The sequence below is a fragment of the Sciurus vulgaris genome, assembly GCF_902686455.1.
Source record: "Sciurus vulgaris genome assembly, chromosome: 10".
Taxonomy (NCBI): Eukaryota; Metazoa; Chordata; class Mammalia; order Rodentia; family Sciuridae; genus Sciurus; species Sciurus vulgaris.
This window is the reverse complement of record NC_136470.1, coordinates 29,276,822-29,288,908: the sequence shown is the minus strand read 5'-3', so window position 1 is coordinate 29,288,908 and position 12,087 is coordinate 29,276,822. Positions and strand designations below refer to the sequence as shown.

The window sequence follows — 12,087 nt, the reverse complement described above, 5'->3', positions numbered from 1 at the left end:
TGACTAAGGAACATGTTTGGTCATTGGGGTGTTTATGACAAGCTGATTATTTTGACCAGGAATCCAAGACCCTTAAAATTACCTGTGACTCCCTGATACTTATAATGTGAAGTTTTCATAACACAACAAGGACAACTACAGATATCCCTTTTCCCGTCTATCTGAAGTTTGTTAGTTTGTTTGTTGTGGGAAAGAAGGGTAGAGAAAATTCTCATTTTTAAAGTTCTGGTAAAACCACCTCATCTCAGTGTTGCCCACATATTCGATGATCAGGAATGGTTTGGAAATGATCTGTTCATGCTGGGTTTACTGGGATTCTCTAGGTGACAACTAATTTACTCAAAACTAGAAGGAAAACTGCCTTGACCTGCATGGCTGAATCCTAGAAACTGGCAAGGGGCAAAGGGGTTTTAAGAAAGATATACAAATATTTACAAAAAGAAAGCTGTGATCAGGTGGAACACTGACCTCTGATGGAAGAACAATGACCCAGAGCTAGCACAGCATGGTTATTATATAGGTTTTATCATCCAAAGGTTTTCTGTGGGAAAGTTTCTGCAAAGGAGGCAGGCTTGAAGGTTGAAGCACTTGCAAGCTCTTAAGGTTATCTTGTTATGCTCAGAATTCTCTATCCCCAGAAGCTGGTGTCTGAGCTCAAGGTCAATACTGATATAATTCTGTGCCTTTGCCCAGAACTTCCTCAGGCAGGGTGTCACTATTGCTTCTGGGCAATCTTGTCCTGCAGCTTGCACGGAAAATTCCCAGAGCAAAGCGCAGTCATAGCTCCAATGCGTTCAAAGACCATGGTCCAAGTCACTTCTCTCCACAAAAACTTTGTATCCAGTCTTTCCAGTGATTAAAGAAGGTCTGCATGGGACTAATAATCTTGGGAAGACACATTATATCTTCCACACCAGTCAGGGTTAGTTAGTCTGGTTGGCAAAATTAGATCCCACTGACCTGACACCTAACACATTTGGGTCAGCGCAAGGACTTTGTTTCTTTACAAAATGTACAGTGTGACCTGTTTATTATGATCATTTCATTACAGATTGGAATTGTGGGAAGAACTGGGGCAGGTAAATCAACACTGTCAAATAGCTTATTTAGAATTGTGGAAAGATCAGGAGGCAAAATTATTATTGATGGAATAGACATAACAACTATTGGACTTCATGACCTTCGTGGTAGACTCAATATAATTCCACAGGTAAGACCTGTTTTGCCAACAGTCCTTCTTTACTTGCTTCAAGTGAGCTATCTTGCTTACACTCCCTTTCTCCCTTCTTCCTTCCTTCCTCTCTTCCCCTCTTCCTCCTCCTCTTCTTTTTCTTCTTCTTCCCCCTCTCCCTCTTTATTCTTCTTCTTCCTCCCCTTCCTCTCCTCTTCCTCCTCCTCCTGCTCCTTCTTCTTCTTTCTCTTTCTTTCTTTCCTCACCTCCACCCCATTTTTCTCATGTTCCTTCCTATCCATACAGTCCTTTGATAAAGCATAACTTAGGCACTGTAAAACATAAATAATAATAACTAATAATAGAATAGTTATAGCCATAGTCTATAAAAATGTTTTGAGACTGTCCCCCGATCTCTCTCTTTAATGTATGAGTTTTATGACTTTTATGAGCTTTATGCATTTTTTATTATGCATTTTTTTTCCTTTTGCAGTTGAAAACACAACAGGAAAACTAATACAAATTTCTTTTTCCTTTGTGAGAATTTCACTGAAGATTTATTCTTACATAGTCTTAGCAACCTCAGCAAACAATTATTTTTTCCTCACTGAGCACCATCACATTTTCACTTTTTGTTACTGGAGATTGAACCCAGGGCCTTGCAGGAGTTAGGCAAGCACTGTATCTTTGAGCTGTATCCTCAGTCCTCTTTTTGGGACAAGGTCTTGTTAAGTTGCCCCAGTTGACCTCCCAAGTAGCTGAGATTACAGATGTGCACCCCCTTGCCCAACTAACTGCATTTTTGCTCTAAGGAAACACTTGAATGTTTTTCTTTGGCATATCAAATTGCCAGTATCCTTTGGCACTTCGAAACAATTATTAAGTAAAATAAATATTACCTGAACACAAACACTGCAACACTGAGACAACTAGTCTGATAACCAAGATGTCTTCCACGTGACTAACTGGTATGTAGGTTATACAGCGTGGATACACTGGGCAAAGGGATGATTCACATCCTGTGCAGGACAAAGTGGGAAGGTGGGAGAGATGCTCTCACTACTCAGAATGGCATGCAACTTAAAACTTTTGAATTGTGTTTTTCTAGATTTTTCTATTTAATATTTTTTTCATTTTTAAAAAAAATTGCTCATATTAAAAGTACAATACAAAGGTAAACTTTTTTCTCCACTCCCCAAATTACTCTGTTATCCATTGTGTGTGTGTAAAAGTTTCCAGAGGTAATCAGTCTGCAACAAAGCATACTGCCCCATACCCATTCACTCTCCCCCACAGACCTTTATCTTTTTTATTTTAAATAGCAGCAGATTTTGTGCACATCAGTCTTTTTTTGTGTGTGTTGTACACACCTTAAAAAGTGCCAGTATCATTGCAAACACATACAAGTTATTCTTTTTTAAAATGTGTATATTATTTCATTTCATGGATTTACTGAAACTTACTTAATTTGACCTTTATCAGAGATTTCTCATCTTTTATTACAATAAATAATACTACAAAGACTGATCTTGTACAGTAGTCACTTGAACATATAAATAGGCTAAAAAAAAAAAAAAGAAGAAAGAAAGAAATAGACCTATTTAGTATTTTTGAACCGTGGTTGGCCATGGGTAACTGAAACCATGAGAAACAGAACTGCAGAAAAGGGGGGACTACAGTGTAGTTTATTTATTTATATAAAATGGATTTCATAAATGTAATAGGTTTGATCATTTTGCTTTTAACCTGTTAATTTTCTGATATGTTTAAAAATGTGTTTGTGTCTCATATGACAGTAAGATTGCAGGGGGCTACTTTATTCTCTAGGACCCTGTTTTGTTTTCTGGAACTCTTCAAATGAACCTGGATCCCTTAGACAAGTATTCTGATGGTGAGCTGTGGGAGGTGCTGGAATTGTGTCACTTAAAAGAATTCGTGCAGTCCCTTCCCAAGAAGCTACTGCATGAGATCTCAGAAGGTGGCGAAAACCTCAGGTAAGCTGCAAGAACAGAGTTTGTCCAGGTTATTCCTTCCAAGGGTTTTAGAAATTTGAATTGTTTAAAGTATACCATTACTGGTTTCCTTCTAGGAAGAGGGACAGGGAATAAAATGGGCAGCTTCAGTAAATGTTGGAAGTATTCTTCTCACCTCTGTTTGTTGTCTTAAGACAGTCCCCTTCAGGTGATCAAAGATCCAGGGAAAGTGAGCTACCCCCTTTTCAAGCCTGCACAGAAGGATTTTCACTTCTTTGATTACTCTCCCTCCTGATCCTTTTTCTACACATTGATCTCTTGCTGTTTCCTGAGTTTGCCAGGCCACATATACTTGCCTCAAGTGTTTTGCATATGCTGTTCCCTCTGCCTGGAATAAGTTTGAACCAGAAATCTGCTGGGTTTACTTTTGGTCTTGACCTGAAAGACAACTCCTCAGTGAGTTCCTTACCCTTCCATGTTCACTCCACACCTCTTCATGCATGTTTGAATTCTTCTTAGCACATTTTATATACATATTTTTAATGAAAATTCTATATATGCACTTCTATACTCATACCCTTACTATTATGCCCTTACTCAGTTATCTTCTTTGTTATTCTCTGTGTCCTGCATAACATTGCAAATTCTACACAGATTTTTGTCTGTGTTGTTCATTGCTCCAGTTCCAGAACCTAAACGAGCATCTGGTTCATAGAAGACACTTAATAAATATTTTTTGAATGAATGAATGAATTAGAAAAAATTCATGACAATATCAGGATTTGGGAACAGGAGTCACTACCATAAAGTCTATTGCTGAAGTTATTTTACATTTTTTGTGTTTGTGTTTACAGTGTTGGACAGAGGCAGCTCATCTGTCTGGCGCGTGCTTTGCTTCGTAAGACAAAAATTCTTGTCTTGGATGAGGCAACTGCCTCTATTGATTTTGAGACTGATAACTTGGTGCAGAACACAATCAGAAAGGAGTTTTCTGATTGCACCATCCTGACAATTGCTCATAGACTACATTCTATCATCGATTCAGACAGGTATGCTTTGTGTTAAAAAAAATAATCAATATCCATATGAAACACATTAATTTGTTTGTCTCTAATAAGAAAGTTTACCTGTGTTAGAAACACTATATTTTCCTTGCTTTTATTTCTTGTGCTATGGGAGTCCTGTTAAGATTCCATCTCACCCCAATTAGAATGGCGATTATCAAGAACACAAGCAACAATAGGTGTTGGACAGGGTGTGGGGAAAAAGGTACACTCATACATTGCTGGTGGGGCTGCAAATTAGTGCAGCCACTCTGGAAAGCAGTATGGAGATTCCTCAGAAAGCTTGGAATGGAACCACCATTTGACCCAGCTATCCCACTCCTTGGCCTATACCCAAAGGTCTTAAAATCAGCATACTACAGAGATACAGCCACATCAATGTTCATAGCTGCTCAATTCACCATAGCCAGATTGTGGAACCAACCTAGATGCCCTTTAGTTGATGAATGGATAAAGAAACTGTGGCATATATGTACAATGGAATGTTACTCAGCCATGAAGAATGATAAAATTATGGTATTTGCAGGCAAATGGATGAAATTGGAGAATATCATGCTAAGTGAGATAAGCCAATCTCAAAAAACCAAAGGAAGAATGATCTCACTGATAAGTGGATGAGGACATATAATGGGGGGGGGGGGGGGAGGGGTTAGTGTTAGGGTTAGGTTTAGGGTTAGGGATAAGGAGGGTGGTAAGAATGGAGGAAGGAAGGACCGTATAGAGGGAAAAGAGAAGTGGGAGGGGTGGGGGGAAAGGGAAAAAAATAAAAAAAAAAATAACAGAATGAATCAAACAACATTACCCTATGTAAATTTATGATTACACAAATGGTATGCCTTGACTCCATGTACAAATAGAGAAACAACATGTATCCCATTTGTTTACAATAAAAAAAGAAATACTATATACTATATTTTCCTGAATGATATAGAAGATGTTTTCAGGAAAAAAAAAAAAAATAGAACTCTAGTGCTCAAAGAATGTTAGAAAACCTGATTTATTTCCTGAGTTAATTAGTTACCTACATCTTGGACTGAAATAGCTCATATGGTAATCTTAATCTTATCTAAGATCAGAAAAGCTGATTGTAGGTAACTTAACTAGGTTTTCTTCATATTTCAGGGTGCTTGTTCTAGACTCTGGAAGGATTATAGAATTTGGGGCACCACAGCATCTGATACATCAGAAAGGACTCTTTTTTCGAATGATAACAGAAGCTGGAATGACAAAGGACTTGGGGACAAAAGATCAATTACTTTAGCTGCATATTGATGATATTGAATAGAACAGCTGCTCAGCATTAGTATTTAACAAATAAGGATGGGGAGGAATGCTCAAAGGCAAGTTCCTGACTGTGAGTTGGCACATGTACCAACAAACACCCTTGTTTTTCCCCAGCTGGCACTGTACTCTGGCTTCTCCCTTCCTTTCATACCTGCTTTCTTGGCGTTACCCAACATGCTAAGTATCTCAAGAGTTCCTTCCTGGGTGCAGGACCACTCATCTCCTCCATTTGCCTTCCAGTCTGATCTGAGTGCACCTCATGTGTGCCCTGACTCACCCCATGTGCATACCTTTGCCATGGTAATAATCAGGCTCGACTTTAATCCTTTGTTTGTCTTTGCCCTTTACAAAAAGCTACTTGAAGGCAGATGCTCAGTTTTACTCTTCTTTGTATGATAGCCCTAACATGAGTCTTTCACTCATACCCAACAAATGTTTATAAGATAATGAACTTGCATCTTTGAGTACATATATATGTGTGTTGAATTATTATAGTTTATGAAATGATGAAGGAATCAAAGAAGAAGTTATTGGCTGCTTTTTGGCTAAAAAAGACAATATTTTTGATAATTCTATCTTAACTGAATTTTATGATCTGCTTTATTTAAAAATGTTTTGTAGAATTTCTACTATTTGCCTTGAGTTAAAAAAAAAAAAAAAAACTATTTTCTATGGAATCTCTGGATCAACCTTAGTTAGATATGTATCAGCTGGTATACATTTGTGATAATATTGTTGATTTGTAGTACTAATCACATTTTGAAGGAAAATTTTAATTCATATTTTTGGAATAAAATCAACATTGTGCCTGAATTGCTCTTCAGACTTGAAGTGATCAGAATTCAGTGGTATTTTGAAGATGATTTTAAACAGATACTTTAACATGTTTTTCAAGGCCATAAACTATTTCTTTGACCTCTTCTGCTTCCTATGCAACACTATATGTACAAATTTGCTTCATTTCCTAAGAGTATTTATGAAAAAATTGCCTTAATCTGTAAAACTGAATATTAACTAAGTCTCCTTCTAATAGGATGTAAGATATTTGAAATGTTGTTCTGCCTTTATAATCCTCGAAGTGCTTTATAAATGCTGAATATTTATTGAACCATTATAAAAGGGATTTAGGTATTTCATAAATATCAGTTAAAAGTTGTTTCAGCTTTTGTCTTTGTCTATTATGTATTGCTATAACAGAATATCACACACTGGGTAAGCTATCATGAATATAAATTTATTTAGGTTTTAGTTCTGGAGGTTGGAGACTCCAAGATTGAGGATTCATATCTGGCAAGGGTCTCCTTGCCATGTAATTTCAGTGTGGAAGACTTTGAGAAAGAGAAGACAGAGACAGAAATGGGAAGGAGGCTGAAATCATCCTTTCAGCAGGATTCACTCCTGAGATAATGAATGGTACTGATCTATTCATGAGGGCAGACCTAATCAGGATGACCTACTCACCTTTTAAAGTCCCAACCTCTCAACACTTGATTGGGATTAAGCATCCATCCCATGAAATTTAGGGGGCACATTCATACCACAGTGCCTCTCTTTTCCTATAGCTTTAATAAATCAGAAAAGCTGCGAAATTTAAATTCTAATGTGACATCAACAGTAGCCTGTATAACTGGCAGAACTTTACGCAGCCATGGGAATGAATGTGTAGCAGTGGCAGACGACATCATGTATCTCACAAACATAATGTTGAGTCAAAGAGACTAGGTACAAAGGAATATTATTGTATGGGTTTATGATTCTATTTGTATTAAAGTTAAAATCAAAACCAAAAAATTAATCTATACTATTAAAAGTTGGAGTATTGGTTATCGTTGGTGTGTGTGGGGGGAGTAATGATGGAACCTGTTAAGAAAGTTTCTGGGATAATGGCTGTGTTCTATTTCTTCATCTGAGTCTGAGTATTGGTTCAGTTTGAGAAAAATTCATCAATGTGCATATTTAGGATATGTGCAGTTTTCTGCATGTATGTGTATTATTATTATTTATTGTCATTTATTGTCATTATTATTATTTATTGTCTTAATAATAATTAAGAGTTAAAGTAAATAAAAATAAAATTATTAAAAATGGCTAATAGTAAAAAATACTCAAAGATGAACTCATTGTGTTTTGAGAAATTAATATTTTATTTTCATTTCAATTGTTCACATCAAGGTTGCTAATCACTTAAGTATACCAGTAACAAAGTACGGGGTACACTAAATGACTAGATTACAAAGAAGTCACACATTTGTATTTAAGAAGAAAGTTTAGTCCATGATTGTCTGATTTGCTCAAAGATTGAACTTCAAAATAGATTAAGAATATAATATGATCTCAATATATAAAATCTTTACCTTAGCAAATAGAAAGAAAATCCTAAACAGCATTGACTACTTTGAAGACAAGATAAATATTTGTTATTGAAAGTCCACAAATGCCAGGTAATGTGCAAGACATTTGGAGCATTTGTCAATTTCAATCCTCACTAAGAAGTACATCATCTATTAATTTCACCAAAAATGATACTAAATTTCCAAAAGAGTCTTAGGCAATAAGATTTAAAATCCAGGTCCACATGACTTCGTTTTTCTACTAAGTTGTCTCATTCCTACAAGAAACACTTAGAAAAAGTCTGTAGTTCAAGAATGAGGGAGAAAATAGAATAACATTGTAGGTATAGTAAGATTGGGGTGGGATTGCCATGCTTCTTTAAATATAGTATTGGCTTGAACCAGTTGAAATAATCATTTCTATAGGAAATGGAATAGTGGCAATTATATCTTATATAATTATATTATTATATAATATCTTATTATATTATATTTTAAAACAGTTAGCTATCAAATTTTATGGTAAGAGGATTTAATGTTGTGTTTTAATATGCATACAAATTATAAATAGTTCTACCTGATGCAGAGGGCCTTCTTTTAGGAAAAAGTAGTCAAGACAATTAGAATATGAAAACATGGCAGTGGCTCCAGATGGGAATGCCCTTGTTAAACCTCTACTCAATCACTTTAGACTTGTGCAAACTTGGGCAAGTTACCTTCTCTGTGCTTATTTGGGAGTAATAATTTCATCTAATTCTGAAGTTGTTTGGAAAACTAAATATTATATAATATGGTATGTACATATATAATCATTAGAACAGTGTCTGGCAGATAGAAAACATTAAATAACATGCTATTATTCAAATACCAATTGTCATGTTTCCTTATAGTTGTAGTCTCATGTTTTCAAAGTCATATCATAAGACACACTATTAAGTAAATGAAATTAAAACCAAGCCCATATTTATGAAGGTCTGTTGTATGGACAACAACTTTGGGATAACTGGAGATTAAAAATAAGACATGATCCTCAATGATGTCCAGTGAGACCCAAGCAAAGATGGGGAGGAAGGAGTGAGGGCAGTTCTCCTCCCTCCTTCCAGCTGTCCCTCTTGTCCCACTTTTCTAGATGTCATTCTCAGGCAAGTGGACCCCTTGTTGGATATAAACAGTCATGACTTCAGGTTGTACAGTGAACCATTTCTCTTAAGTTGTCCTGTGGAAAGGAAAATGTTTGGTAGTTCATGTGGCTGTTATGCCAAGATCAATAGGATCAAGGTAATGGATATCAACCATATAAAGCCTGACTGGCACCTTTTGTTGATGATTACACCAGGGTTGCTCATTTGTTATTTACAGAATGACCAGTTGGAACTTAGATAGTGACCTTTCATTTATCTCATGGGTGCAAAGTAAAATGAATAGGCATCCATATAACATGTCAACTAGATGATGATTGTAGTGCATAACAACGGAGTTAGGCATACATATTGATATGACTTCAGTCATCATTATTCCCTCTGAACATCACTCTGGCTTCCTACTCTGAGCATTTGTACAATTCCCAGGTACTACAGGACATTCTACTGTGACCTATATTGCCATATCTGTCTCCGGTTGTACAGAGGTAACAGGAAAGAATTGTTGACTATGATGCATAAAGTCTCCAGAACAGTTTCATTTATTTTGTCTGCTTTTTGATATGGGCAAGAGGGAAAAATCAATTCTTTTTTATTTCATTTTGGTCAGAAGCTGAAGTCCAAAAAAGAATAATTTAACCAAATACTTTAATCAGGGCTATAAGGCAAAAAAGCACAAGGAAGAAAAGAAGGAAAACAGAGAAATACAAACAATAAAGGGACTTATTGTTGTCAGGTAGGAAGAAGTCCCAGAGTACAGAGGATGAAGTTGGTTAGGTGACTCCCTAATACCAGGGGGTTGCTCCTACCTGTCCCAACCATCCACAGCAGGTCTGTGGTTTGGTAGTTGCAAACCCATTGCTCTCTGAAGCACAATTCAGCAAAGTATTTTTCAACCCTGTCGAAATTGTTTTGATGTAACAAACTAGGTAGACAGAGGAAAGGTAGTGATTACAATTAATAATTAAAATCCAATTTCTAGTTTTCAATAGACCACATTAATAATGTAAGGTGAATGAACTCTTGACAGGACTGTTTGTGTATATATAGTAAGTTGCCCTATGTAAATTTATGATTTTTAATAAAAAAAAAGCCACCAAAAAAAAATATGCCATTTGAAATATTTGGAGGTTTTCTAGATAAGTCAAATAATAGTTAATTTAACTGCCCAATGTGTTGGTGCACACCTGTAAACCCAGTAACCAGGAGGCTGAGGCAGGAGGACCACAAGTTAAAAGCCAGCCTCAGCAACTTAGACCCTAAGCAACTTAGCAAGATCCTGTCTCAAAATAAAAAATTAAAAGGTCTGGGGACGTGGTTCAATGTTAGAGCACCCCTGGGTTCTAACCCAGGTACATAAAACGAAAACAAAAAAAATCCATACAAAAGTTAATAAGTTGTCAAACTAACTGAATTTTTTCGTGCCTTAACATCCCAAGAGCTTAACATGAAGGAAACTTTTTATCCTTTTCAAAACTAAGTAAATACTTTATTAAGGCAAACTTTCTTATTCTTGACGTTTTATCACAACTCTCAATAACTTGTAGAATTGAAGACCCATAGAATTAGACACTTGAGGATATTAGGGAATACAATGTAATTTGTTATGTTATTTTTGAATATTTGAGATAAAATTGACAAGTCACTGTATATTTTTCATCTTCCTATCTTCCTAACACTTATATTCATAATACTTGTCTCTATGTTCCAGGTACTTCCAAAAATCCAGTGAAATAAGTATTACTATTTTCGTTTTATATTTAAGAAATCTTTAACTACTAAACCTGTTTGTCAAAAATGGAAGGAACTAAGTAGCACCAAATCACAAATTTTAACATCATCTGGAGAGGCCTTACACGGACACTACCTAGCAGTTTAGTTAACTCAACAAATAGTTTTGTGAGATTTATGTCATCACATAAAGCAGCACAAAATTGGGGTTGAGCATGGACAGAATTGGGATCCTGACACTGATCATTTATTACCTGTATAATCCTGGGAAGTTTACCTGCCCCATCTGTGATTTAATTGTCCTATTTGAAATCAGGGTGCAGTACCTACTCATGTTTGCATGGAGAATTAAATTCTTTAATACTAGTACAACATTTAGAGCAGTGTCCTGGTACCTATCCAGCTTTCTTCTTTATTGCTGTGTAAAATTGAATTCAAAATTTGCTACTTTAAAACGAAAATGTTTTTGTGGGTCAGGAATCAGGAAGTCATTTAACTGATGGATGTTTCTGGCTTAATATTTCTCATGAAGTTACACTCACTTTTTCAACTGTAGCTGCAATACCTAAGTCTTGACTAGGGTTGGAATGTTAGTAGCTGGGAATTGGTGTTGGCTGTCAGAAGGGATGCCTCTTTTTTTTTTTTTTTCCATCAACAGAACAGACTGGACATTGCATGGCAGCTGGACTTCCACAAGAGAGGTAACCAGCAGCAAAAGGGAACACCCAAGAAGTCTTTTTTTTTTTTAAATCCCACTTTGGATGAGATATCCCAGCACTTCTGCCATATTGTTCATTAGCAGAGTCATTAAATCTCACCCAAATTCAAGGGAAGAGGATAGATGGTATCCGTTCTTGCAGAGATGGATAACAGAAGGTGGGGGATTACGGGAGCCATCCACATTAGAGGCTGCCTACCTCAAGGAGGCACTGTATTTTTGTTTGTTAAATAAAATAAATATGGAAGTGTCACTGTGTTTCCACATATATTTGAGTTCCTCAGTAAGGTAATTTAAATAGGTATGAAGAAATCACAGGAAATAGTCCTGGAGGGGACTGGAACTGTCATCTTTGAAGGATAATTTTAAAAGCATCTATCACCCAATTAATAACACAAACTTTGTTAGAAAATTACTTTTTAAAAGGATTACATCCTATTTTGCAAAATTATTACCTATCTGGATTAGCTCAGTTTTTGGTTGCATTATATTAAGCCATGAACTGGTATTCAAATTCCAGAGACACTGTTCATCTGATAAAGGAACTCTTCCAAATTAGGGAAATAAGAAAAAAGTCTATTAGAAATCCCAGAGACAGGATGCAGGAAAATGTACATTTCTGGAATGAGACACAGCTACTGAGGTTGAGGGTCACCATGAGCATCAGATCATCTCTA

At 36.1% G+C, this 12,087-nt stretch overlaps 1 protein-coding gene across 7 annotated transcripts in view; it reads left to right on the top strand.

Annotated features, from left to right (window-relative positions):
* Positions 1-7,500, top strand: part of LOC306670286 (multidrug resistance-associated protein 1-like) — a 94,785-nt gene extending 87,285 nt beyond the window's left edge. For 6 of the 7 annotated variants that reach the window (XM_079154953.1, XM_079154951.1, XM_079154952.1 and 3 more), the window contains 4 exons: positions 1,052-1,210; positions 2,999-3,165; positions 3,999-4,193; positions 5,331-7,500. In XM_079154953.1, the coding sequence (XP_079011079.1) occupies positions 1,052-1,210; positions 2,999-3,165; positions 3,999-4,193; positions 5,331-5,469 (660 nt within the window). In that variant the 3' untranslated portion in view covers positions 5,470-7,500. Of the gene's footprint in view, positions 1-1,051; positions 1,211-2,998; positions 3,166-3,998; positions 4,274-5,104; positions 5,241-5,330 lie in introns of those variants that run through there. The other variant, XR_013766374.1, reaches the window with a different exon arrangement.
* Positions 7,501-12,087: the final 4,587 nt, after the last annotated feature.